Source organism: Alternaria dauci, chromosome 1, assembly GCF_042100115.1.
Source record: "Alternaria dauci strain A2016 chromosome 1, whole genome shotgun sequence".
Classification (NCBI taxonomy): Eukaryota; Fungi; Ascomycota; class Dothideomycetes; order Pleosporales; family Pleosporaceae; genus Alternaria; species Alternaria dauci.
The window spans coordinates 5,367,793-5,394,501 of NC_091272.1; the positions used below are offsets into that span (position 1 = coordinate 5,367,793).

Here is a 26,709-nt window from a genome sequence, read left to right on the forward strand (position 1 = left end):
GCCAGACGATTATCCAGTAACGTGCCAAACGCCGAAGCGTGTACCCACTCTACGTCTCAGGCGTGCACACTGCTGCACGCCGATGTGGCTGATGGCACGCCATGGAGTGGTTGATGACATATAATACCTGATCTCGGAAGCCGAATACTGACATCATGCGCGAGTATCCAGCAAAAGCAACGTTGACACATCAATTGCGACCACGCCTAACACTGAAATCAATTGTGTTGGCTTCATTGCACCTCAATACCACTCGCCAACCAGCCTACCCGTCTCATCCAACGCGCAATCCGACATCATGACAGTAACGCAAATAATCCACTTCCGTGCGCCCTCAGTTTCCAAAGCCGACGACCAAGCCAACGCAGCCGTCAAAGCCCTCAAAGGCGCCAAAGCCCCCGAAAACTACGTCCTAGGAACCCAAACCCAAGACAAGCGCAACCTACAGCTGACCTCAGAATGGCACGACCCCAAAGCCGAATCCTCCAAAGAAGCAGAAAAGTACCGCGAAACCGTTATCAAAACGCTCGGAAACCCGGAGAAGATGTTCCACGTCTCGTTCAAAGATGGACAGTCGGCTTTTGACAATGGCGGCCCTTTGTCCTCACCTTTGGTCGAGTTTGTGCAGATTTACTTTCCGGCGAGTAAGGTTACGAAGGAGTTTCGGGATGAGATTGAGAAGGATTTTCAGAAGTTTGATGATATTTGCAGTAAGGTTATCAAGGGCAATGGCGGTGTGACGTATGGTTGGGTGTTGGAAGAACAGGAGCATAAGGATGTGAAGAAGGCCAAATGCTTTTTTGTGGCGAGAGGATGGGAGGGTATGCAGTATTTTGAGGATGTGCTTAAGACAGACGAGTATAAGGAGGCTGTGCAAATCTTGAAGGGATGGCAGGCGCCGTGGGATATGTGGCATGTCAAGAGGGAGTTTTGAGGTAGGAAAAGTACGGTGTGCTGTCATCCGTCATACTCATTGACACATGACGAACCCTCCATAGACATCCCATATATAGTCAACCGGAGCAACAAGACACATCATCTGGCATAAAACCCTGAATGACCTCAATCTCATGCGTTCATCGAGACTCGTGACTAAATAATACAAATACATGTTATACAGCTTTTCATGCAACTCATGCATCGTACCACAGGGATACAGCGTTCAAAGCAACCCATTCTTGCGCCCAAAACGCCACCCAGGATAAATACAAAAGTCAGTACAAGACGAGAATCGCGAAATTCAACTACGAAGGATTTTGGAAGACAATCCTTGGACTATGTCGCGCGTCATACACATGAGGAATCGTCTGCGATCTAGGATTTTGCGTGCCGAGTAGTGTATCGTTGGGTGAGATAGGTGAGTCCCATGCTATGTCCCCTCGAGCATGTGAATGCATATGAGTCTGAGGTGGTGATCTCGGTGTATCGACTGAGGGCATTGATGATAACTCATATGTATCGACCAGTGACCGGTGACGTGGTGATGCGTCTATAGGCGAAGGCAGAGGCAAGGGGTCTTTTGTTTTCGCGCTGCTGAACCAGCCGTTGATGGCTGCACCCATCGGTGATGTTAAATCTTGTATGGAACCTGGTCTGAAACCTCTTCCTTCTTGTAGGATGATTGGTGGTGGCGTCTGGAGATGCGGTGTAGTACTAAGTTTCGGGGGTTGTACACAACTGGACGAATGTACTGGCAGCGCGTCGAGACCGGAGGGGCTCCTAGGAAATGATAGATCTGGCGACTTTGTGACCACAGACGCTGGTTGTGATTGCATTGATCGAATGGGCGGTACGCCAGATTTCAAATATGGGCTCTTCAGGGGTTGCGATGAAGCAGAAGAGGAGCGGTCAGGTGGAAACAGCGAAAAGTGTTGCGTGTACGGTACGGTCAAAGCCGGCGTCGGAGTGCGACTAGAATAGCATGAACTTGAGGAAGTTGGCATGGGGCTGTGGATTCTTGACGGTGGACTGGGTGCCTTCCTGGAAGGGATGAACGATTGTAGGAGCAAAGCTTGCGGCGAGGCGCACGATGGAGACAGTGCGCCCGAGCTTTCTGTTCGCGGACTTGCCCAATCCATGCTTCGTTGCCGCTGAGGATCTCGACATGGTATATAGATATTCAGGCCGCGTACACTGGCTTGCCTGCCGAGCGGAGTGTGTGGTTTTGTAGGCGACAAGGGCGACAAAGACCTCGGGGTAGGGAGATAAGGCGACACTTGCGGTACATGATGGTATTGAATACCTGCATCTTCAGACGAACCCCAGGTACCCAGATCTTTCGTCTTGTTGTGTCGGCGGAACCACAGCGATGACTTTGATCTCCCCATTTCCTCATCAATGGAATGAAGCCGGCTCTTCGTAGGATGAGTCTCTCGCAAACTACCGTCTAGATTCTTGAAGAAAGGAACCATGTATGGGATACTTGCAGTCATGATGCTGAGGCATACATGACCTTGTGACATGACTGCCGGAATCCAAAGCCGGTATTGAGAATAGCTGGACGGTACGACTGGGTATAGCAAGATTAGGCGAACGAGAGCCACGCTCAGAACAACCATGCGCGGCGCAAAGCATGCGAAGATGGCGAATTTCCGTAAAAGACGTACTTGAAGATATGCCACGAGGTATACGGAAAACACAACGATGGCGACCTCTGTTGACATGTCGACTATGCAATAGACAATCCAGAAAGCGTGCTGTTTCGATTAGCCTCGGTTGTATGTAAACTGAGTAACCTGTGTTACTTACTTGATTAGAGCATCGCGGGCTCGTGATATCCCATGGCTGAGGGAGCTCGCACTGGAATGCGGTCGCCGTGACTGATGCTATCGTCCAAGCTGACACCAAAATGCCGAAAGCCATTACGATTCGGCGGATGATGCGCTGCAGTATGACAATGTTGTAGAACAACACCAAAATTGATAGTTTCGCGAAGCCGATGGCTGCAATATAAAAAATCTCGGACGCATAATAGCCTCTCATCAGCAAGTCGGTTTGATCGAGCGTTAAAGGGCCAGCGGTGCCGAGGCCCTCGAATGATGAAATGACAGTCGTTGCTGAAAGACCGATTCCAAATGACTGTGTGAATTAATATACAATAAAAAAGAGTGTGCTCTGTTGCTTACGAATGCTAGGAATATGAAAAGATCATCAATCGTGACTTTGCGAAAGACAAAGCCTTTGATGATTTGGCGTGCACCAAAGGCGATAAGTGTGATGACAAGAACGGTCCATGACACAATCCTGATGGTGTCTGCCCTGTCCAACCCGCCATTTGACGTGCTTCTAGTGGAGATGTATGCAAGTGGTAGCTTCATAATCGGAGTAGAGAAAACAAACTCGAATGCTCACGAAACCGACCCAAGAGGAAACGATAAGGAAATAGTAAAGTTATCAGATGTCTGCACCCCGTAACAGCGTAAGCATGACAAAAGAAAATGATATGAAGAAGAGATAATGTAGCTGGCTAGACAGATGATGTGCAGGACATTACTGAAGAAAGGCCATGCGTATGCTTCAGGGTGCCCAGGGTATCTGTAGGACGCCCGACCAACAGTTTCAGGCCAAAAACAGTACACCAGGCGATCGATCCCAGAATACTGCGAATAGATGGTCCCGAGATAACTTATTACGACATGTGGTTCGGCAGTTGTTCCCAAGCTATCGCGGGTCCAAACTGGCTAAATACCAGCATGTCGTATCCAGCTTGCTGTCTGCGGTACCAAGGCCGAGTTTCCGGAATAGCGTGCTGTCGTGCTCTGGTAAGTGCATATTCTACTGGGGAACGCTGCACCATGCACCTAATCTTGGGGTGGACAGGCGCTTGCGATGATTTGTAGATACCTAGGTACTGCTGACGGGCGCGGCTGACATGCAGCGTGTTCCTCCCGGCGGGTGTGCGCGTTAGGGCGCGGCGCCACCCTCCCGCGCCCTCAATGGAGACGCGCATGAACACTTGCGAACGGTACAAAGGCACTAAATCACGTAATGTCTTGTATTGATGTATAGAGTCGAAGATATTCGCGTGACAGGAGCACGGCAGGTGCGCTTCATGGAACAGATGTTGGTCGCTGTGCTCAAGGCTCGGTGCCAATGTTGGTATACAGAGTGTGCTCGGCTTCTGTGCCTTTGACCTGCTACTGGTTATCATATTGCTTTCGGATGTTGGTACTTGAGCAGGAAGCGAGAACACAACCTCCGAAAATCGCAAGGATACCAATCTAGTCAATCGATGTCAATTCGGGTGTTGTGTCGTTGCCGCGTCGCGTCGCTTGTCTTTTCTTAGGCCTTCGTGCAGAACCCACCCCAGGCCTAGCTATCTCATCCTTCTCAGGCATCAAACACTTGGCAGGGCGCTTAGATTGCTCACGCCTCATAGGTCATGGTTTGAAGTAGATAAGTTACCTATTCCCGTATCAGGCCCAATACAAGACTAGATATTGACATGCTCGAAGTCGGTAGCAGTGGAAGAGACATAAGACGAAGATCCTGTGCTATGTCGCCATTGTGTGTCGATTTGTGCAACGTTGGATTGAAACGTGTTAACGGGGTGGGAACGATGGAAGGTGGACCGGGGCAGATCATGAGGCGCGGCTTCTTGGTCTCGCCTAGCGGATGATGTCAGCACCGTCATGGGGTGCTTTCTACTCTCCAAGGTTCCCCGACAGCTTCTCCATGAACATCAATAAGACCGGATCTTCGTATCACGCAGAACGTACCTTCAGCCATCATGCTGTGCGTTTCCTCGTTGATTAGTACAGAATGCCCGAACGTTTCGACATCCCAGAGACGCGCAGACGTCTGCGGTAACTGCCGGTCAGCAAACTTCTGTGGCACCCCAACTGGCACAGTCCTCTCTCGTACAGACATACCAAAACGACTTGGACATACTCTTCACCGACGACATCATACTCTTCCCCTGATTGTATCGCTTGAGCAGAAGGAGAATTCCAACGATTAGATTGGTTCTGCTCTTCAATTTCACAGCACCGTATATGGTCCTCTGTTGCCTGCTTTCTTCACGCTGGCTCTGGTCTTTGCTTATGATTCAGTCAGCTGTTCCTTCAGATCGCCCTCCAGGATGGAGACACGCACTGCGCTAGTGCCTGACGATTTTCGGTCCGAGCGGCGCTTTCCAGCGATCCGAGCTCGTTCAGTTTAGTCGCCCCTATTTTGGGCTGAACGTTGTCTCACGCACATACTGAAACAAACATCTCTGATTCCGAGCAGGTCACTGCCACACACACGTAGCGGCACTCCGCCATCCGGAACGACGCCACGCAATATTGACCCCTTTTCAAAGTTTGAAAGAAACAAGCATCCCTTCAGAAAAGCTTGGTTGAGCTTAACTGCATCAACTGTTAGCATTTATTCGTCGAAAGCATGACGAAGCTCATGTGTCAGACATGTAAAGTCTTGGGCTTTGGTGTCTGGGCTGGAGATCAACACTGCGATAGCCAAGCGGCGTTTGATTAGGCCGCGTACGAACGAACCCCATAAAGGTCTATTGCATGTGATTGCTTTTGCATGGCCTTGACGTCTCAATATCTACGTCTCTCTCCTGTTGCTTTCAGTACAAATCATTGTAACTTCTAATTCCTAATATCCAGTCGTTACTGCTATTGTGGCCTAACATGAACGCCTCAGCAACTATCCGTGCTTCCTACATCCGCCAGGCGCGGATGAGCCTGACACCTCGCCCATCCAGCATTTCAGATATGCTGGCAACTGATCTTCAGCCGCGCCCTGCCTCAACCGAGAAACTCGAATCTTTTGTACACGTCGACCATGTCGAACATCGCGAGAAATGCCAAGCGGAGCGCACTGCACAACCCATCGTCTTTGACATTGAGAACAACGCCGACAGCGACCAGGAGTATATCGACGAGTGCTACGTCGGAAACACATCGTTCATGAAATGGGACAAGAACAACTCTATAAGGGTACGGCTCAAGACCATGTTTACGGTATTCCCTTACCGTGACCCCATCTACCTCGTCGCAATCATCTTCCTTGTTGGCTCGATCGATCTCGTCATCAACGCTTTCTTCGAGCTGCTGCCTTACATTACACCATCCGCCGATTTCGAAACCGCGGAGACAGTCGCTATCCCTACCACGGTATTGATTGGATCGATCTTCTTCTTCGTGGCGGGCATCTTCGACACCTTTAGCGCCCTGAATGCGGACCGCGGCACACTCGAGACGTCGAAATGGGATCCTGAGAAGGTCAAATATCGTCCAGCGCTGCTTGGCACGCCTGAGTTCAAGTGGATACCTTCTTGGATAAAGGTTTGGGATATGGCGAAGAACAACTTGGCCTTCCAGGCAGGTCTTATCGTTCTCTTTGGTGGTGTTATCTTCATGTTTGCCGGCATCGTCGAATTTCCTGGGCTCGTCTCAGAAGAGGATCCCTTTTTTGGACTCATCGTCTTCGGGCCGCAGGTTATACATGGCGCCCTCTTCCTAGGCGCAAATGCCATGTTGGCGGTGTATGAACAAGAGCGCTGGTACAAGCCCAAGTTCTTTGATCCCGATTGGCAGAGCGCATTCCTGAATGCGATGGGTGGGTTCGGCTTTATGTTGTCTGGTTTCTTCCTGTTTCAGAGTGGTGAGACGCAAGAAGAAGGTGAAAGGAACGCAGCTATTGCCTTGATGGCAGGCAGCTGGGCTTTCTTGATTGGCAGTGTGATCCGGTGGTATGTTGTTATGGAGTTCTGGTAGAGATGTCCACTGTGTCGCGTGAATGTCGTCGTAATTGATGCATACCTTTCGGTTTGCAGCTGTTGTTGTCGTTCTCAAACAACAGATAGAGACAATCTCGCTTCATACCAAACTTTTTCTATTTGCTGTCGTACTCAGGTTCACCAAGTCTGTGTCGAGTTGTCAAAACAAGCGCATAATTTGCAGGTAGTACTTGCACTCACAACACACAACAGCAGTGTGTCCCAAAATGCTGGAAGAGAGGTCGATCTGGAAATCGGCGGCTGCAACGAATCTGACAAGAACTGATCAGCTGCAAATGACGAGGTGCAGCGTACGGTGAGAGATGCTGCGGAGGTGCTGTGAAAGGAGCTTTGAGAGTTACTGAGTCCGCATGCTCTAAACTCATAATGGTGAGGGAGCAGAAGTAGCAGTTTTGTTCCTTGCCTGAACAGCAACCCAGATATTGAAACCGCCAAACCAGCGCGCTCCATTATTAACGCGTCTCGGAAATTGATCTTACATTTAGCCTATATTGAATGCTGTGTAACAAGGCATATGCTCACGAAAAGATACCCCTGGAGCAGCATGTTTCTTGGATGATCCCGTCCACTCGTTGGTGGATGACTCTTGCATGCTAGGTTGTCGAATAGAAACACACATTGCACACTCTCACACCATCTCCTCATATCCACCTCATCAACTTACACAGCATGTTCGACAGAATCAATCGCTATGCTCCCAATCAAATTCCAACGTCAAACTTGTTGCCAAGACGTCTGACACATCTGACACAGCCCGCATGTACCCCAATCACGTGAACCAGTCTGAAACAGGTCCTGTGACGATACAACAAGGCCCATGCGCCACAGCATTGCAGCTGCTGGTAGGCTCGAGTGTGTGATCGAAGCGTGTGTGGATACCCCAGTTCCATCGAGGAAGCCACAGCATGAATAATGCACAGTATACGTGCCGATGTTATAGGTACTTGCGCCAGACAGCCGACGCCTACAAGTGCAGGCGACGAGGCGATCATACAGTGACAGCTTCACAGTACCAGATAGCATGACTCTATGCACTGTGAGCGCGTGGCTAGATGGACCTGGGGATTCAGTTCCTCAGGCATAAAAAGCCTACGTCGCGCACCATGTGGAGAGACCATCAAGCAAGCAATACTTTTCACTCCGACAATCACTCTTCAATTCCATTCTCTTTGCGTCTGCGACTGCAAAACTGACCTGGTGTCATTCGTTCCAAGTACATACATTCTCTACTTTCCAACAACATCTTCCGTACCCAATTTCTTCAAACCACCAACATGCGTTTCACCATCGCCACCTTTTTCGCCTGTAAGTCCCAGTCCAAGATGACCCAGAACTCGGAGATGCAGTGTATTGACCCTGACCAGTGGCCGCCATCTCCATGGCCCAAGTAACACCCAACAACGCGGGCGCCAGGAACGTCGGTGCCGGAAACGGTTCCCAGTTCATCACGGGCGGATGCGTTTCGGACGCCGACTGCAGCTCCGCCTGCTGCAGTCAAGTCGCAGCTACCGGCGACGGTGTATGCTCTGCCGAAGCAGCGAGCCTGCAGAACGGAAAGACTGGCTGTGGCTTCACTGACCCCAACGCTGACGCTGTGATTGCGGCGGCGCAGGAGCAGGTTGCGCAGCAGGGATTCAAGAGGGTCGTTCGTAGCGAGTAGAGCGTTGCTTGATAGTCGAGGATGGCGATCCAACAATGAATAAAACGGCCTTGATGACGATAGTCTCAAGGGACATATCCGCTGCCTGCTCCAAAAGCGGCCCAGAGCCGAGTGACCCAAAGCGCCAAGACCAACTCCCTACATGTTTGATCCAGATGGTCTCTCAACTCAATAGTCGGCATCTTGCCGCCTGGGCCCATCTTGAGCACTTCCGTGGCGATGACGTGACCCTCGCTGTCTTTCCACTGACTAGGTTCAAGCTCATTCTTCCTCTGCTTAAGCGCCTTCGTAAACCCGCCTGGCTTCCCACAAGTCATAATCTCGTTGGGTCGATCGCCCTGCGTGGGTATGTGTACGACGTGCCATCGACGCAATCCGAAGCGAAGTTGTAGAGCGCCGGGCAGTGTGCTGCCCGCCCTGCCTTTGATGTAGTACTCGTTGACAAGGAAGGGCGGGTCGTGTGCCTCATAGAGGACGCTGCTGTTATCGAAGGTAACCGACGGTGCGCCGGATTGCAGTAACGTGATTTCCTCTGCACGTAGACGTCGTATGCGGAGCCTGTTGACTCGTGCGTCGAGGAGGGAGGATATCTGGTAGGCGGGCGCATTCGGGGTATGGATGAAGGTACCGTAGATGGTAAAAGTCGTGGCTTTTTCGTCCACGACAGCGTACGCTGGTGGCAGTTCTGGCGGGGGCGACGGTGGGATGACCATGGGCGGTGGCACTGCATCGAGAGGAAGCTGTTCGGCAGCTTCGGGCTCAGATGAGCTTCGAGATGCGGTCGCTGGCGGGGGTGGAGGCGCGACGACGGCCTCTTCGTAGGAGGGGATGGGCGCGGAGACGTTTGGACGAGACATGTTTGCGATGACTAACACGATGCGCGAAGGATTCTGTTCAGTCGGGCTGGCCGTCTTCGCGATATTGCGCGGGCGGAGATCTGGGGGGCTGTGTTGCGCCAAGCATGCTGTCGTGTTGATCGAGGGTGTGGACAGACGGAAAGCCCGGCGTGACGTACTGCATCTACGGTACAAACCTCGGAATCTATCATTTGCCAAGACCGCGACTTGTCCTGTCCCCCACATCACACCACCGTCCCAAGTCAACTCTGCATCTTACCAAGTTTCCAACAACTGCTAGCTGCTGGCAGAGTCCTACGTTGTGCTTTCTTGGAGAACTGTGCGCCCTCTCCGACGTCCACCACCTGGTGTCCTAGACTGGGCGGAACATCACCCGACTCCCACACCCTCTGTTGCTCTCCAAGCTTGAATACAATCTCGCCGCCCTCGGTCATGATACCTCCGGCGTCTTCATGCTCGAACCAGTTCTTGTTCCACTCCTGCCCGTTGATACTCACTGCCTGAATGTAATACCCCTGTCTTCCATCTCCATCGTCCAGGCATACAGCTCGGATCCGGAGCGTTTTATCGTGGTTGGCCATCATATTAATGTCCGAGAACCATGGACTTTCAGGAGATAGATAGGCGTAGTTACAACTCCGAGCATCTGTCATATGAGCCAGCAGTTGAAGGCCCCTGCATCGCTGTTCCCAGGGTTGCCATTGGTCGTGTTGAAGAAGAAGTCGTTAGCAAGCTGTCGGCTTCGTTCAACACTCTTCCATTGCTTTTTGAGGTAGTTGTAGAGGTAGAATGTTTGGAAATCCGGTTCGTTCGCGACTTCGTTTCCATTATGATGGAGAGAAGTTAAGGAAGCTGGGGGGAGCTTCGCTCCACCTCTTATTCCGCTCCAGCCGTTTGCGTACCGCTCCCCACGACACCCCGCATGTGCACATCACTTCCTGTAGCAACCTCATCGGTCGTACATAGTAATCTACATTCGGGGTAACATCGTCAAGCAATCCTCTGGAAACAAGCAGTTGCTGTAAAACATGACGTGGTTCAGGCCCCTCTTGCCCCTCCAGGGCCTGCCAAGACAAGTGCGGAGACCAGCCACGTGCGCGTTTTCGGGAAATTGTTCAGGGACACAGCGCGGCAAGCTCCTAGGAACTTTCCATCACATTTCCATCTCAGCTTCCAATCTAGCGCGACCAGGGGACGCGTACTATTGCATTTGAATTCGCCAGTTTTGGCGACTTGTCAGCTGGACACCGCGCCCTCCACCCTCAAAGACACCTTCCAACTTTTCTGAACCTCTCAGCCTATTCTATGAGACGGGTCGGCGCCAGGGCAGAGCTATTCGTTCCTGATGAGAATGAGCCTTAGCTTGGATGCATGGAGCCGGTGGGATATGAGGACGGTGAGGCTGTAAATTGAGATCTTGGGATGGTGTTGATCTAGAAGAGTGCGAGCCCGAAACCGAAGAAGCTAGGCGAGCCGCTCGGAAGACTCCGCCTCCATGTTCAGCTGTCTCAATCCGGTTCTTGGGCTCTCACCAACCTACTCTCCTTTCCATACGCCGGTTTCCGGATGTCGATCAGGATCCCTAACCCGCGCAACGACTAGGTTTCGATTTTCATGCATGGGACAGGTATCTCAGCGTTCCTGGCCGGCTGTCTGGCTAGCTGGCTGGTGATCGCGGCCAGCGCATGCAAGTACCCAAAACTCTATCTCCAATACCCGGCGGGTGAGTGAAGCGCTCAAATCCGCTTGCCAGGGAAAAACAACAACTCTATTACCAATACTGAGTGTTCCAACGCGCCAAAGTGACTCGCGTACGAGTCCGCCCAGATCCAATATGTTCCTGTGGTGATAGAACGGAAGCGCTATTACGACACATAAATATCTCTACTGAGATTGAAAGCGCTGATCATGCAGCCGATTAGCACGGCAAAGTCCTTTCGATAGACCCTACGGCACCACCAGTGCACTACCTCACAACGTCTAGATGAAGGAGCCACTACAGTAACCCCTTTCCGCATCAGTCACCCGCGTTTCATGCGTTTCCTCGAAAGACGCAATCCCATTCGTCAGCTAAGTATTTCGCAAGTAGTATTGGCCAATCAGAGGTACCCGGGCAACTACCGGTAGTCCATCTGTCAATCCACTTGTGGCAGGACGTGCGACAGTAGCTGCACAAGACTGCTTGCATCTCGATCAGGTCCATACCAGCACAGTCAAGTCGGGCTTGAATCCGCTGTGCTCTAGTATCAGGCTCTCCAACACACATCCTGTGTGCGGGGCATCGACAGCAAAACTTCGGGATGACGAACCATTCACCGTCATCTGCGAGAATAGAGTAAAAGTACAGCGGTGTACGTGGATGTTGCTGAGAACGCTGGTGACCGCAAAGTAAGTGACGGTTTCCCGACAGCTTATTGTCTTGACAACTAAAGTTTTGTACAACAGTCGTACAGCTAGCAGCGACGAGCACATACGTAGACACGTTACCATTGTGATATTGAAAAAAACTAGCATGAGATACTGGCGCCTTAGGTTCATAGTACTTGCAGTATCCCGACGTCAGCGTATCGAAATCGGTCAAGTATTCACCTATCGGAGCGACCGCCAGACGTTGTGACAACGCATGTATAGCAATTCACTTTGAATTGCTGCCGGGTACAAGCACCACGCCCTGCGTCCATGTATAGACGACAAGCAACGTCCCCGGAACATATCCACGTGTGCCTGGTCTGGGTTCATGAAAGACTGTGGGTGCCCACTACTAGCTCGACATACACCAAACTTTAAATCGGACGTAAGGGTACTGGGTGAGCATCATCCAATTTGGGCGCTGATCCTGGTGCGGCGATGGAAACCGTCCTACACAGTTTGAGGGCAGAGATCTGCAACAGCATTACATGGCACTTCGGCACTAGTGCATGCATCCATCACTCGTGGTCGCGGTATCGAGGGCGGAACGTCTACCGGCACAGATGGGCCCGTTGCTAGCGTGAGTGCTAAGCGGACCAGTGGAGGGCCCCTCCGCCCGGGCCGTCGTTCACGCAAGCTAGCAGAAGTTGCAAAACCCGCGATTGGCCAACTCTGGGATATGATGGTGGGTTTGTTCGCACCTGAGCCTTCCCGAATACTAGTCTCAGCCCGAATCTGGTAAGCTCACAAGTTACGCGCCAGGAACGTTAACACCGAGACGAGGCTGGACACCATCAAAACCCCGCTCTTTTGTCATGCCGATATGGGCTTCGGCATAGATACTTCCAGTGGATCGCATACCTGACCCCCATCATATCGTCCAAGACCAAACAGCCGGGTCGGGCCAGAACCTCGTCGGACCGTGGAGATACGGAAGATCCTCGGACGCTACTCCATTCTGTAGCCTATGTCCTACAAGTTGACATCTACGGGACTCTTACCTATAGATTGAATCCTGGTTTCGCAAAGCATACATGTTTTCTTGGTCGAGACCCCGCTGGATCACATCATAGCCACCGGGCAATTCAGCGGCATCCAAGATACGGCCATCCGCGAGCGCACAGATGTCTTCCCAGTTCGACAATTGGAGAAGCGACCCGAGTGAAACACATGGTCCATTGATGAGCGTTACTTGTTGGTCGCTTGGTGGGGTCTCCTTTCTCTTCATCGCTCTTCGCTGCGGCATCCGTCAAAACCAAAAGAAGTTTTGGTGTGATGACGGCGTGCTTGCAGTCAGTTGGGTGAGTGATCTCGACACTCAAAGCAGAGAAGTAGTCATTAACGCAACTCAGTTCTTACTCCTTATTCAACTCATCTTGAACCAACTAAGTATAAACTTGGGATTCGGAAAGCACGCACTTGACAGTAAGACACGATAGGAGACCCGATGGTACCTTCCTCTAACCCATCATTTAGTCGACTTCTCTCATTTGGACCGCATCACGTATTATGGTGCATCTGCGCTCACCGCATCTATCACCGCTATCATCTTGAGCAAAATCTCGTTTGGAATCACCTTGCTCCGATTGACTGAGGGATGGCTAAGGGCCTACGTCTGGTTCGCCATAATTACCCTGTTCGTCTTCGCAGTACCGGTGGCTGTCCTTCCTTGGGTCCTTTGCAAGCCTTTGACTAAAACCTTCGTGGATATCTTACCTGGCACATGTATCGACAAACATCCTTCCGTACAATACGCGAGGTTTCAAGCTGGTTCGTAGAGATCCTATGGTGATCCGTTATGCCAAAGCGACTGATATGGGGCACAGCATGGGCCGCAATCATGGATATTTCTCTAGCACTACTACCTTGGAAAATCCTGTGGAGTCTGAAAATGCGTATGGCGGAGAAAATTGGAGTTGGTGTAGCGATGAGCTTGGGGCTGTTGTAAGTTGATTTTGATTGACAACAAAGGCGGTGCTGACAGAGTTGAAGAGCAGGAGCCACTGCTATTGTCCGAGCAAGATATGTCGAACTGCTGCAAACCCAGGATCTATCATGTAAGACCAGTCAAAGATCAGGTTGTGGCGATCGCTGACAGAACCAGACGAAGCATACAACTCCGTCATCTGGTCGACAGCAGAGTCCGCCATGACAATCGTTGCCACGTCCATTCCCATACTGCGTGTCTTCTTCAAGCAAGCCGTCAACGAAGCGATGTCAAACTACCACAACTCATGGAGTCGAAGCAGATCGAAATCTCATGCTTCAGGAAGCACTCCTTCTAATCCTTCGAATAATGCAAGCTCACTTGCACGCGACAACATACGTCGTTTGAGCAAGAAGACATCACGCATCACAGGAAACACAAGTACAGACTCTCTGTTCAGAGATGATGATACTGTGAAACCAGGTCCTAAGGAGGGCTCCATAGAGTTGAATGATCTTGTTGTCGACGAGAAGACTGGACGCGTTACAGCTTCGACTCCCGAGTCGTTGCCAGACTCTATAACATGCGCACACATGCACGCGGTGGATTGGCCTTTGAAAAATTATCCCGTGTCACAGACGGCAGCAGATGGTAGCAGCGGATGAGGGAGTTAGTCCGATACTTCGACTTGGTATCGCTCACAATGTCCCAACTATAGTATCGAATTACGAATTATTGGCCAACATTCGGCATCACGTAGGGACTAGCGCATCTTCCATACTGGTGACCTCGAATTTCGGATAGATTTCGTGTTGGCTACTTCGATTTATCCTGAACCTAAGTCGTCAGCTCCAAATAAAACCTGGGTGCCGATCCTATTCGCCCTCCTGCCGTGTGTCTTAGCCCGCTCGGGCTAGTGCCATCTGGAGATCTGCAGGCCCGCCTCCACGACCCGGCGGACTCCTAGGTAGCGCAACTGCGTGCCCAACACTCGAGCAACGCCTAGTATCCCCGGACCACCAGGACGCACTATGCGCGCATCAGGGGCTCTGTCGCTGTCTCAATCAACTACGTCGGTACCATGTACCCGCCCAATCAACCCAGATTTGATGCTCCGGCACACCACAATGAACATGCTAGGTCGTGTCTCTAGAGTCTAGCATGTCAGGCGCGATTTTGAGGCTGCACTGACGCTCCATCCATCCTACTTGGCCCTTCTATCGGCCTTTCAATAATAGAATCAATGTTCTACGCTCGCGCAGAAGGTTTGCTATGATGTAGGCCCGTACAAACGCCACGATACCCGTCCGATGATCAGGCACGCCACTCCTGAATTATACTTCCGGCATTAACACAGCTTATGATGATTGGGCACTCTACCATGCGGTTCGCCATCGCGACTTCACACCCTCCAGGTATAATAAGACTACGAGTACTAACTTGCTTCGCTCTTTACCGTCACCTACGCTCCTTAGCATTCACCAACACTCGATCGCAGACATGAAAGCTTCAATCTTCTGCAGCGCTGCCCTCTTTTCCTTGGCTGCATTTGCCTTTCCAGCCAACCTTCTCAACAACCTCAACAAGGACATCAGTGCTGAACAGCTCGCGGAGATCACTGAGTTGGCAGCAACGATCTCAAGAGAGGTACAGAAGAAGCGCCAACTCGGTACCAGCATTTTACCGCCTGGGTTCAATGCAAAGGCTCAGCGCATCAGCACTACTGGCGAGCATGCATATGTATGTCGTGTTACGGATATCGGAGGTTCTGGGGCAAGGAGTGCTAACAGCTGGATGCATAGATTGCACCAGGTCCAAACGACCTCCGTGGACCATGCCCAGGCCTGAATGTCATGGCGAATCACGGCTACCTCCCTCGGAATGGAATGGCAACTCTCACGCAATTGACACTGGCGTCGAATGAAGGTACGTTCATCTTTGATACGTCATTAGTCCGCTTTCTTACAACATCATAGTGTTCGGGATGGGTCTTGAACTCTCTGGCTTCCTGTCAGTGCTTGCCACGGTCATGGGTGGCGACATTACCTCAGTCTCTATCGGCGGCAAGGCAAAGAGCAGCGGACTACTTGGTGGACTAGTTGGCGGTCTTACTTCTGGCCTTGGTCTGCTCGGAGAGCCACAAGGGTTGAGTGGAACACACAACCGCTTCGAGGCCGACTGCTCTCCTACACGGGGCGATGTCTACAAAACGTATGGTTTGCCCTATACCGTTGCGCAGCCATGTGACTAACCAACTATAGCGGCGACCCAGTCTCCCTGAATCTCCCACAGTTCGAGCAGTTGATTGCCATGCCTGTGGGTCCTAATGGCTACGATCTCACGGTCATGCATCCCTTCCGTGGCATGCGATACAAGGATTCTGTTGCTACAAATGGACATTATTGGGCTGGACCAGTAACACACTTTGCGATCAACACTGCGACATACCTTTTCACCTACAACTTCTTCGCCAATCACTCTGCGCAGTACCCAGAAGGCTACCTTGACGCCGAGACGCTCAAGTCGTTCGAGGGCGTCACTGGAGTAAAGGGAAGCTTTAAGTGGGCCTCAGGTCGTGAGAGGATTCCAGAAAACGTATGTACATTGCGTCTTCCTCGCAGTCTTTTACATAGGCTAATCCAAACTCTTAGTGGTACCGCCGCGCCATCGGTGACGATTATGGGATCACAGCCTTCGCTCTCGAAGCTGTAGGTGCGCTCCAAGCACTTCCTTACATGGCTGTCATTGGCGGCAACACTGGAAAACCCAATACCTTTACTGGTGTTAATATTGCTGACCTCACTGGCGGCGTCTTCAATGCTGAGACATTACTCCAAGGAAACAACCTCATGTGTTTCGCATTCCAGGCCGTCAACTCTGCCGCTCCGGATATCCTCAAGGGCTTACTCGGCAATGTTCTGGCTGCTGTCCAGAAACTGACCGAAGCGCTGAACCCAATCCTTATGGATCTCGGTTGCCCACAGCTTGCAAAGTACGATAGATCCCTGCTTTCAAAATTCCCAGGAGCTGGGGCTGGAATCTAGTTGGCCACGAGGACATAGTGTACAAACAAACTTTCGTTGTTTTCACTTCACGTGTTGTATTCATACGTCTACCAGTCATTAGTGAGAGTGGATTTGACTCAAAGCTTCTGACACTCGTTCTTTCTTGGTATGCTATTTCGAGCGTTACAGCACAGCAGGGGTTATGAGTGGTTACAGCAACATGTGTGCAGCCGAGCAAGCTGTCCCGTTAACGCAACCTCTCTCGCGCACTTCAACCATCAACAGTCTCAAGGCTTTTGTTGTTGGTTAACACAATATTCGGGTATGTTCACCTGAATTTGGGCGTCATATTGTCTATCATAGATAATGCGTTCGTCTTTGAGTGGCACTAAATTGTAATCGCTACTCCAACGATTAGTCGCAAGAATCAGTCCCGCACAGCAGGGTCAAGCAAGGGGAAAACGCTACCTACGACACAATCCTACGTGGCTGAGGCAAAAATCAGGCCAGAATTTCGACTTTGCCTATACTCTTGGCAGATGAGAAACAGTTGCGGCGAAACGGTGGTATTCATTATTGGCTTTCGGAACCGTGCGCACGGCAGCGCAAGTAAAAAGCTTTTGCGATTATGTCGTCTATCTGGGCTCGGTGTCTACAATTTGCGTCCATACGGGGTGGTCCCAAGGCGCCGCGTCGGATGTTGGCATTGGCCAAGATGTGCGAAACCCTGCATGTGTTACAGAGGTGCCTCAAATGTCGGGACACACGCTTCCAGGCCAACACCAAGCCTTGGTGCTAAGGCATCTACGTACGCTTCAACTTCAAAACTTGAACAGCATATAAAGAGTTCCGGAACGGTTCGTTAAGATTTCTGCAGGAATAATCCACTGTTGACCAGTCTTTCTTCACTTCCGTTCATTTATTCATTCACTTCTTTCTTGTTGTCTCCTTCTTTTAACAAGACGTTTACCGCACACTTTTGAAGAGAACCTGATATCAACATATTACGCCATAATGTATACCATCGCTTTCGCCACTATTGCAAGCCTGGTGCTCGGCGCGACCGCTGCGCCACTCGACATCAGCAGCGGCCGCGTTCAGCTGCAACTCTCCATCGATCTCGGCGGCGAAGGGGCCGCTGCCGCTGGAGTCGTCGATGCTCAGCAGCTTTTCCATTTCTCTTCCACACACTTCGTCAATGCTGTCCCAGAAGAAGTCGTCAACGGCACCGAGCCGACTGGCGGTCTCGCCGGCGCATCCGGCACCTTTAACTTTGGCATCAACAGTGCCTCAAACATGATCTGTTACAACATCACGCTGCACAACTTCCAAGGCGAATTCGACTCTCCCGCAACCACGGCGACGCATATACACGAGGCCGCACGTGGTGCTAGTGGACCACCCCGAATCTCATTTCCGAACCCGGAGCCGGTGGAAGGAAGCGAAGCAGTCAGGAACAGCGCAGGGTGTATACAAGGCCCTTTCACGACTGGCGTTATGGTTGAAGGTGTGGATTCGGGCGAGGGTTTCCACGTCAGCATGATTGAGGCAAACCCGGCAGCTTTTATGGCGGATACTCACTCGAGTCTGGCGCTGCCTGGTGCGGTGAGGGGGCAGATGGCATGATCAATGGTTCTGACATATGTCTGCCCAGTAATTGTAATGTAGGCTCTTTACATATTGCTATTCCAGTTGGTTGTAGATATATCCGCTGTCTACGAAACCGTCACTCGATGATGAGCTGAACGACAACCAGATTACCTCGCCGCTGGTTGCTGGATAAATAGAGGTTCGAGCAAGCACTTCCAAATAGATTTATCAAGATCTTCCAGAAAAGTTTTCCATCGCGTGTGCGGTTTTGTTTGTCTATGCAAGTCACACTGACCAGTCGACCTATATGATACAGCTTTCCGATATACGTGAAGTTTCCAATCGGCTGGCGATGGGAGTCCATGGTGGAGATGATTCTTTCTGAGCTCCCTGGTGCAAAATTCGCGATGTGTACCGGGTGTTCATTCAGCTTTCTCCAAAATATGCATCCTACCCTCTGCCCTTTTCTCCCAAGCTGCTCGTCTCCTAGCAGACCAGACCTGGACAGCATAACTTATGACCAACCCCAAACCTAGTATGAGCATGGGCGCAAGCAGCCATCGAACGGTTTTCTGTTTGCCATAACAGTTAGCTTCCAGGCCTTGCGTTATGCGTTCTTGGACCGCATGCTTACTATCTTATCACAAGCCTGTCTTTTCACGCCATCATCTAGTTGCGTGATGACGGGTAACATGACACATGCTGCTAGTTCGCGTGTACAGGTGAATTTGGTGTTGTATTCGTTCAGGGCTGTTGGCGCGCGGCAACGCTTCGATGATTGGTAATGGAGTATCGTAGACCAAATAACGGAGACTAGTGTGCTGGTGAAGGACGCGATTGCAAAAGTCACAGCGACGGTATACGGAGCTATACTTTGAAAGCAAGAGCGAGAGTTCTGAGTAGTTATAAGCAGCAAGTAAGATATACTGTGTGGAAAGAACAATTACCTTCATTTCCTCTTCCACCATGTTTCTTCTCTTCACTCGTGAGACACAGATACCTAGGAAACCTGCTGCGATACCAAAGACTGCTCGGACAAGCGCTAATCTGTCGGGGGTCTCGAGATAGTCGACAGCAATCCATTGTTGTCTTATTTGCTGCTCCTCGTGCAGATCATCTGGCTCCCTCCAGATGTACCATGCGCCAGCCGGAAAGGATTGCGCCAGGAGCCATTTCGCATGGCCTGTAAGGCCGAGTGTGCCGATAGATACGACCAAGAGTAATACAGCAATCGTAAGGGGTAGACGTTGGCATAGTTCTGGGGGCGACATCTCGTTCCTATGCCGTGAGAGTCGAGAGAGTGGATCGAGACTTTGTGAGAAAGAAAGGTGAAGAAGCAGCCTACATGAGGGGTGCACATACTTCCTTCCAGAATGCCTAACTCATTTAACGATGCATTGTCAGCAGTTACCGTTCATCCACAGCCTCAAGGACCTGCGTACACCGGTCGGCTCGGTATTGGGTCAGTGGCCTGGACCTGCGTGGCTGCGGGTTCCTGCCCGTGCTGCACCCGTTTGAACAACCATCATAAATCGAGTTTGCCATCTCGAAGTGCCTCAATGATACAGTTCCCGGCTTTCAACATAGTGAGTAGCCTGTTCTGCATGAAAGCCGAAGTTGGCAACATACCAGCATGGCTACGATGTGTAGGAACTGTAATTGGTAGAGTCCGTGGTAAGCGTTGCAGTACTGCCACTCCTTAGCGCTGACTCGGGGCCAAGACTGACAAATCGGATTGTGGGGCGACTGGAGCCAAAGTCTGCCTTGTGGATCGTCGAATTAAGACGTTTAATAAAAAGAGCCTGCCCATAGAATGGATTGATGCGCTGTCTTCAGATCTGCTGGACGCCACATCGAGACCTAACATTGGCTAGCGTTCCACTGGTACCATATTTTGGGGTTAACCCAGCACGGACGTGTAAGCATACCGAAAGCGCATCGATTTTTCAAGCGGGTGGATTCATTGATATACCACAGCCTTCCTAACCACATTCATGGCCTATTCTCGTCCTACATGTCTGCTTCTTTTCGCTTCATCGTCGTTCCCCAGCTTCGTGTAGCGGTACACCACCCAGCTCCGCCGTTCCCTGCTGCCCCTCCAGCTCGCCTCCGTTGATGGTGTGACCGTATTTCGTCGCCATTGGTGAATATGCCGGTGCCTCTGTGTATCCGCTTCTTGTCATCTCTGGCGTACCGTAGGGATTTGTAGAGTCCCCATCGCTGGATGGAACCGGAGCGCCAGCGGCGTGGCGCTTCGAGCGCTTGAGGATGTACAATATAGCTACACCAGCGAATGCAATGACCGCAAGACCCCCGACAACGCTACCCGCAATTATACCCGTGTTATTCGAACCACCGCCGTTAGAGGGCTGGCCTTGCTCGCTAGCAGAACCCGATGTTGGAGATGGAGTAGTTGCCGAAGTTGCCGGATTGCTGTTCGATGCAGGTGTAGTGGAGGCTTCCGATTGCGACACGACTGACGTTGGGCCCGCTATGATACATCAGTAATGATCAAGGTCTAAGGTCTGCGCCGTCCCGCGTACCGTTATTCGGAAGCTCCTTATACAGAGTCGTGGACAGCAATGGATGACTTCCTGTCCAGTCGCAGTAAATACGAGTGTACGCGTCAGAAGCGCCGGAGGTGGTGAACATGATATCCGAGTAACAGGACCCATACTCTCCATCGCTATCCGATTCGTTAACCTTGCTCATCTTACGCGCATCTGTGCGATCCAACTCACCAAGTACTAGTTAGACCTCCAGATCCATATACCGTCGTGTGGAAGCAACTCGTCCATGCTTCGCAGCCTGTCTGTGGCAGTGGAGAAGTCGTGCTCGTTCCGCTGACCTCGAAAGCCGTGGACGCTTTACACTTTTGCCAGAGACTGCCAGTTGTGAAGAGATAGCCCTCCGATCGAGGGAATGTCGAAATGGCCCCTGGCGTTGGGTCAGATCGTCAAACGTCGAAGCCAGTATGTAGAACTGGCGTACTCACAGATATGTTCGTCGCTTTCGGTGCCGATATCTTGGTAACCTACGACCACGATACCAGTATTGGATGCAGAGTCTTGCCTTGGGAGCACCGCAGGGGCAGTTGGTGCAGGCATTTGGGCATTTATCAAGCCCGCTGCTGCGACGCCGACAGAGCCCAACTGCAACAGAAAGGAAAACATGGTGAGTTCTGACAAGCGTCTAGCAAGCTACGAGAACCAGGAACGCAGACACCGCTCAAAATCGATGGTAAAAGAGTGACAGAGAAGCTCCTATAGTTTGCGACATTGTCGCAGAGTGGGACTTGTCTTTTAGACCCCAAATGTCGTGTCAATTTAAGTACGCCCATCTATCTCAACATCCTAGTCACATCTGATGGCTGTGAGTGGGTGCATCAGGCACGGTAATGCGATTGGGGTTTAGACGATATGCGGGGCGGAACTTTGCAGCACGGAAAGCGTTGGACTGGATATGCACTTGTCCTATCTCAGTATGGTTGGCGCCCGCCAATCAGGCGTCCCGTCGTGGCTGGGCTGTGAGTTTCAACTCCTAGATCCTGCTTGCAGACACCAGGATCTGGCTGCGACAAGCATCGCAATGCATGGCTAAAAATCGCCGGTTGGTGAAAGCGTGTTGGCCACGCCGAGCGCCATCGAGAACACACTGGAACCACGCGCCGACGCCTTGCGACACGCGAAACCCGGGGTCCCGGTGTGATGCTAAGTCGTCCTTCAACCTTCATCAACGCCAGAACTGAAGGATCCATCAGCCAATTTGCGAGCTACGCGATGTAGAATGATGCCAAAGCCATGTATTCGAGCGTCCGACGGTCAAATGAATCGGAACAATGCATCCGCGATGAGCGCAACGACACTTTCATAGTACCAAAAGATTCGATGTGTACGCTGAGAAAACGCGCTATCATTGTCCACTTTGTCAGCAAATCAACATTAACCACAGTGAACACTTTGTAGCATAAGATTCAGACGAACCTCGAGGGGGAACAAGCTTGGCTGTACAACTCTGTGGGCGTCGCATAGCACAAAACGCCGGAGCTTGCTGACCCGCAAAGTGGGTCCTCAAAAACAAAACCAGGTCCCAATCCTCTTACTCCTACTTTTCCAACCCTTTTCAGCCGGCTCCATATCTTCCTTGGTGTAGACATCCGTCTCGAGATCCATTTCGCTCGCTTTCCTGAACTTCGTTCTCTTCAGTAGCTTCCAAACGACGATCATTATTAGGAATATCGGCAGCTCCAGGTAAAAGCTGACGAAATCTACAGCGGCGAACTTGGGGCTGAATGAAGACCATCCCTGGACCAGGACAATGAAGGAGTTCAGGACCACGCAGATAATAGGACCCCAGGGGTACATCCAATTTCGGAAAGGCAGCAGGTTCTCTTTTCCTTGTGCCTTGAGACCTGCGCGGAATCGCAGCGAGGAGATACCGATGCAAATCCAGCTCAGTTGGTTTGAAACACCTACGATATTCTGCAGCCATGTCCAAACCTGGCCGGAACCTGCAAAAGACAGGGAGAAAAGCACGATAGACACCAAGCTTGTCGTGATAACCGCAACCCATGGAACTTGGTACCGGGTTAGCTTCGCGAACACTTTGGGTGCATGTCCGTTCGCGCCAAGTGTGTAGAGCAATCGCGAGCCAGCGTACAGCGCGTGATTCCCAGCAGATATGACACTGGTCAGAACTACCGCGTTGACGAAAGATCCAGCTGCTTTCGAGCCTGCCATTTGGAATGCGATGGTGAAAGGCGATGTGCGAGATGACTTGGTCGAAAGCCCTGGGTAGTTGTAAGGTATGTTGAATCCAATCATGATGGCCGTGAGGATGTAGAAGAGCAAAATGCGCCAGAAGACGTTCTTTACAACCCTGGGAAGCGTACGTGCAGGGTCGCGCGTCTCGCCGGCGGTGATTGCAATCGATTCGGTTCCTCCGTAGGCAAAGGATGCCGTGACGAAGACTGATGCGAAGCCACCAATGCCACCCACAAAGGGCGCGTCTCCGATAGTCCAAAATTTTCCTCCAATGTACCCATAATCGGTGTTACCACCCGCGTTGACGGCAATACTGAGAATGATGAAGATGATGATGGTCACCACCTTCAGCAGACTGAGCCAGTATTCAAGCTCGCCGTAGGCCTTGACGTTGATGATGTTCGCCAACACAATAAGCACCCACACCGCGATACCCACGGCATACCACGGGACGCTATCACTCCAGTACTGTATCAACAACTGCAAAGCGACCAGGTCTGCGGCAGTGCTGACGGCATCGTTGAACCAGTAGTTCCATGTCAGCGCAAAACCAAACGCATCATCCACGTAGCGGCCCGCGAATGTGCAGAAGGAGCCCGCGACAGGAACGAAGGCGGCCATTTCGCCGAGCGATAGCATGGTGCAGAAGACGATGAAGCCGACGATAGAATAGCAGATGAGTAGCGAAGCCGGTCCACCGGTTGCAAGAGCTTTTCCAGTACCTAGAAATAGACCAGTTCCAATGGTGCCTCCGATGGCTATCATCTGCACCTGCCGGGCGCTGAGGGAGCGGCGCAGGCGATCCTCATTGATGACGTGGGAGTGTATCCGGTTCAACGAGTCGGGTGATGCTGCGACATCGTGAGGCACCTTCTCAGGGTCTGTGGTCGCCATGTCTGGGTGAAGTTTGCCGCGATAGTATGCTGCGATACAAGAGACGAAGCCCAGATACTGGCGCGTGGAAGCTTTTCATGGCAAAGCTTGAGTAACCTTAGTGGAACACGAGCGTCTCACCCACAGTCCGCATGAAAGCCGGCGATCGTTGCATCGGTGGCTCATTTCGCAGTGCATGCAACGGAGCACGTCATTTTGCTCGTAGCGGATTGGTGGCGTGCCGGGAAACTCGAGGGTCGAGTAGCATTTTCCCTTGAAGTTTGCATGGCGCTAGCGCATATGAGGTTAGCAGGTGTCCCACACGACTGGCTCTATTGATAACTATACGAAGAAGCTCGTCTTTTAATGTCATAACGAGCTCCAGACCTCTCTTCAGATGTTTTTGGTATCACTGAGATCTACGTGATGGTTCTAAGAAGGCATATTCACGCGATGTAAGTTGTAGTAGATCCTACAAGTTCATACCAACTATGATATCACCCAACGCCGAAAGATCATTTAAAACCAACATATTCCTCCCTTCTCAGTCCGTCTCTACGTCCACTTATTCTCTTTGATTATATCCGCGGCTTTCTCGGCAACAGCATACATCGTTGCCTGCAAGTGCGCTGCCGGTATCAGTGGTAGAATGCTCGCGTCTACAACCCTCAGCCTTTCTACTCCATAGACTCGCAATTGAGGATCCACACAACCACCCAACTCTTCGGGCATAAGCGCACATGCACCGCTTGAATGCGCATAGGTTGGATCTAAAGCAGCCGCTTTGATACTGGCGTCAAAGATCTCGTCGTCGGTCTGGTATTGCGCACCCGGCACGGTCTCGACGGGGGCGTAGCGCTGGAGCAGGGGTGCGGTGGTCCAGTGCTGCCTGTTCCAGCGCACGAGTTCACCGAGAACTAGTTTATCGACTGGGTTCTGAAATGCATTTCGAACGACGATCGGATTTGCTGATGGATTCGTGGTGTTGAGGGAGAGAGTACCTCGGGAGAGAGGCTTCTGCACGGCAGTAGTCGCTCGACCCCAAGGTTGGATCGGATATTCACCGGTCGCTGCGTAGTCGGAGAGATAGTGGTCGACCAGAATCTTACGCTGTGCCATGAAGCCCTTCAGCAGAGTGTCAATCTTCGAGTAGCGTCGGGGTAAGTATGCAGTGGCATTCTGTTTGGAAACAATCGCAGTTATATCAGCGTACTTGTTCGAGAAATCCTTGAACGCAAGAAAGAGCGCTGCGTTGCCTCTCCCGAAGGTCCACGGTCCAGTGCGATTAGCTGCATACAACTCGGCGGCTGTTGCGTTGAAGGCTGGGTCGGGTTTTGTGACGAGCATGTCTGGATTAGGAACGGACTGGTTGGTGAGGTTGAAACGCATGTACAAAGCCTGGTGATCTTGGAAGTTTGAACCAACAGCTGGGAGGTCTTTCTTTATCGTGATGTTAGCGGCGAGTAGCTCTTCCTTGGGGCCTATTCCCGAGAGCATAAGTAGGTGCGGTGTGAAAACCCCTCCAGCCGCAAGTATAACCTCTTTTGTTGCGTGTACCGATGAGGTGGAGGAGTCGGCATTAGACGTATACCTGACACCACTGGCTATAAGCGTACTGCCGTTCTTGGATAGGATTTCATCCACATGCGTGTTGGTCAAAAGATGCAAGTTGGTGCGTGCTTGAATCGGATCGTAGTAAGCTCTGCGAGCGTGGCTGCGCTGCTTGGTGGAATTTTCAATGGAATTTGGCGTCCAGAATGTGCCAATCGGTCTACTGAGGCCTTCCAGCGAGTGAGGTATGTCAGTCCTAGATACGAACGACCCCATGATGTCGATGTAGTCTTCATACTGGTAGCTAGGTATCGATACTTTGACGGGGCCGTCGCCATACCTGAAAGCGAATTAGCTACGACTTTGTAGAGATAGTATTATGCACCTACGCATTAGCATCGAATGTCATGTTAAAGTGACGGCGAACCGCTTCTGATGGGCCGTTAAAGTGGGTGGACTTTTTGAAGTACTTTGCCAGGCCTTTGTATCCCCAACCCGGGTTTCCCAACTGCTCCCATGCATCGTAATCCGCATCAGAGCCTCTATCCCACTGCATGCCGTTGACTACCGAACCGCCTCCAACAACATTGCCTACATGGACCATCCAAGTCTTGTTGTGCATGAACGGCTCTGGCGCAGATGTGATGGGGTAGTAGTTCTCGGCATTGATGTTGGCAAAATAAGGCACACTTGTCGTGGGTCTATCGTCAATGACCCCGTTCTCGATGACCAGGACGGATACTTGATCTTGTTAGCAGGCCGAAGCGCTTTGTTAGGCGATGTTGTACTCACTATTTGCATTCTCGGTCAAGCGATTGGCAACTACCAACCCACTAAGTCCTCCACCAACAACAATGTAGTCATAGGTTGTCGACTCGGAAAGTGTTTGTCGCACGTTTACTACCGCTGCTGCTACTGTAGAAAGGAAGCCGACGAGCCCGGCGAGCGAGGTATACTTAACCGAGGGCATCTTCGTGTGTCTGTCGGGTTGCTCGGTGATGATTTTGATGCAGTATCACACCCGTAACGTAGAAGATATACAATCTCATATCCAGCATGCGAAGGGCGAAGATTGCCATGGCCTACGGATTTACCCATAGGTCGGGCTAGGGCCCTCAATCTGTTCAAGTCTAGTCCACACGTGGAAGGTGGTGCGCTGTATTTGAGTCATTATGGATGGACAAATTTGAGTATTCCCACTCATTTCAGTGTGCTCGCTGTGATGTTGTTATGTTGATCGTGCATCCTTCATCTGCGTGTTCTCAGCGAGTTCCCCCCTTTGGCGCTTGTCAAGCCAATCAAGAACGATCGTTTGGTGGGGCGCCAAGC

General features: G+C 51.4%; 11 protein-coding genes across 11 annotated transcripts; 6 read left to right on the forward strand and 5 right to left on the reverse strand.

Moving 5' to 3' along the window:
* Positions 1–298: 298 nt before the first annotated feature.
* On the forward strand, positions 299–934 carry ACET3X_001656 (uncharacterized protein; the record flags this gene model as incomplete). Its single annotated transcript, XM_069446971.1, has 1 exon — positions 299–934. The coding sequence occupies one exon, from the start codon at positions 299–301 to the stop codon at positions 932–934; it is 636 nt and encodes a 211-aa protein (XP_069311898.1).
* Positions 935–2,428: 1,494 nt separating this feature from the next.
* ACET3X_001657 (uncharacterized protein) lies at positions 2,429–3,317 on the reverse strand (the record flags this gene model as incomplete). The annotated part of the gene is made up of 4 exons (XM_069446972.1): positions 2,429–2,509; positions 2,607–2,696; positions 2,749–3,078; positions 3,126–3,317. 4 exons carry the CDS (start codon positions 3,315–3,317, stop codon positions 2,429–2,431), a joined length of 693 nt encoding a protein of 230 aa, XP_069311899.1.
* A 2,400-nt stretch (positions 3,318–5,717) lies between these two features.
* Positions 5,718–6,722, forward strand: ACET3X_001658 (uncharacterized protein; the record flags this gene model as incomplete). Its single annotated transcript, XM_069446974.1, has 1 exon — positions 5,718–6,722. One exon carries the CDS (start codon positions 5,718–5,720, stop codon positions 6,720–6,722), a length of 1,005 nt encoding a protein of 334 aa, XP_069311900.1.
* A 1,297-nt stretch (positions 6,723–8,019) lies between these two features.
* On the forward strand, positions 8,020–8,405 carry ACET3X_001659 (uncharacterized protein; the record flags this gene model as incomplete). The annotated part of the gene is made up of 2 exons (XM_069446975.1): positions 8,020–8,050; positions 8,110–8,405. The coding sequence occupies 2 exons, from the start codon at positions 8,020–8,022 to the stop codon at positions 8,403–8,405; spliced, it is 327 nt and encodes a 108-aa protein (XP_069311901.1).
* A 65-nt stretch (positions 8,406–8,470) lies between these two features.
* ACET3X_001660 (uncharacterized protein) lies at positions 8,471–9,262 on the reverse strand (the record flags this gene model as incomplete). Its single annotated transcript, XM_069446976.1, has 1 exon — positions 8,471–9,262. One exon carries the CDS (start codon positions 9,260–9,262, stop codon positions 8,471–8,473), a length of 792 nt encoding a protein of 263 aa, XP_069311902.1.
* A 3,590-nt stretch (positions 9,263–12,852) lies between these two features.
* ACET3X_001661 (uncharacterized protein) lies at positions 12,853–14,263 on the forward strand (the record flags this gene model as incomplete). The annotated part of the gene is made up of 6 exons (XM_069446977.1): positions 12,853–12,972; positions 13,024–13,096; positions 13,148–13,441; positions 13,498–13,615; positions 13,664–13,728; positions 13,776–14,263. 6 exons carry the CDS (start codon positions 12,853–12,855, stop codon positions 14,261–14,263), a joined length of 1,158 nt encoding a protein of 385 aa, XP_069311903.1.
* Positions 14,264–15,098: 835 nt separating this feature from the next.
* On the forward strand, positions 15,099–16,642 carry ACET3X_001662 (uncharacterized protein; the record flags this gene model as incomplete). Its single annotated transcript, XM_069446978.1, has 5 exons — positions 15,099–15,338; positions 15,401–15,524; positions 15,575–15,809; positions 15,860–16,193; positions 16,250–16,642. The coding sequence occupies 5 exons, from the start codon at positions 15,099–15,101 to the stop codon at positions 16,640–16,642; spliced, it is 1,326 nt and encodes a 441-aa protein (XP_069311904.1).
* Positions 16,643–17,617: 975 nt separating this feature from the next.
* ACET3X_001663 (uncharacterized protein) lies at positions 17,618–18,229 on the forward strand (the record flags this gene model as incomplete). The annotated part of the gene is made up of 1 exon (XM_069446979.1): positions 17,618–18,229. The coding sequence occupies one exon, from the start codon at positions 17,618–17,620 to the stop codon at positions 18,227–18,229; it is 612 nt and encodes a 203-aa protein (XP_069311905.1).
* Positions 18,230–20,226: 1,997 nt separating this feature from the next.
* On the reverse strand, positions 20,227–21,366 carry ACET3X_001664 (uncharacterized protein; the record flags this gene model as incomplete). The annotated part of the gene is made up of 4 exons (XM_069446980.1): positions 20,227–20,684; positions 20,737–20,879; positions 20,935–21,130; positions 21,189–21,366. The coding sequence occupies 4 exons, from the start codon at positions 21,364–21,366 to the stop codon at positions 20,227–20,229; spliced, it is 975 nt and encodes a 324-aa protein (XP_069311906.1).
* An 897-nt stretch (positions 21,367–22,263) lies between these two features.
* ACET3X_001665 (uncharacterized protein) lies at positions 22,264–23,850 on the reverse strand (the record flags this gene model as incomplete). Its single annotated transcript, XM_069446981.1, has 1 exon — positions 22,264–23,850. The coding sequence occupies one exon, from the start codon at positions 23,848–23,850 to the stop codon at positions 22,264–22,266; it is 1,587 nt and encodes a 528-aa protein (XP_069311907.1).
* Positions 23,851–24,278: 428 nt separating this feature from the next.
* ACET3X_001666 (uncharacterized protein) lies at positions 24,279–26,611 on the reverse strand. Its single transcript, XM_069446982.1, has 3 exons — positions 26,173–26,611; positions 25,770–26,121; positions 24,279–25,720 (listed from the first exon to the last, which is right to left on the reverse strand). The coding sequence occupies exons 1-3, from the start codon at positions 26,348–26,350 to the stop codon at positions 24,385–24,387; spliced, it is 1,866 nt and encodes a 621-aa protein (XP_069311908.1). The 5' UTR covers positions 26,351–26,611; the 3' UTR covers positions 24,279–24,384.
* Between the last annotated feature and the right edge of the window lie 98 nt (positions 26,612–26,709).

What these genes read in the sequence shown, in the direction of transcription:
- ACET3X_001666 (XM_069446982.1), bottom strand. Translation starts at nt 26,350, where the DNA reads ATGCCCTCGGTTAAGTATACCTCGCTCGCCGGGCTCGTCGGCTTCCTT. An exon ending in CTTGACCGAGAATGCAAATA is followed by an intron (nt 26,122 to 26,172) that starts GTGAGTACAACA and finishes AACAAGATCAAG; the next exon opens with TATCCGTCCTGGTCATCGAG. An exon ending in ATGACATTCGATGCTAATGC is followed by an intron (nt 25,721 to 25,769) that starts GTAGGTGCATAA and finishes ATTCGCTTTCAG; the next exon opens with GTATGGCGACGGCCCCGTCA.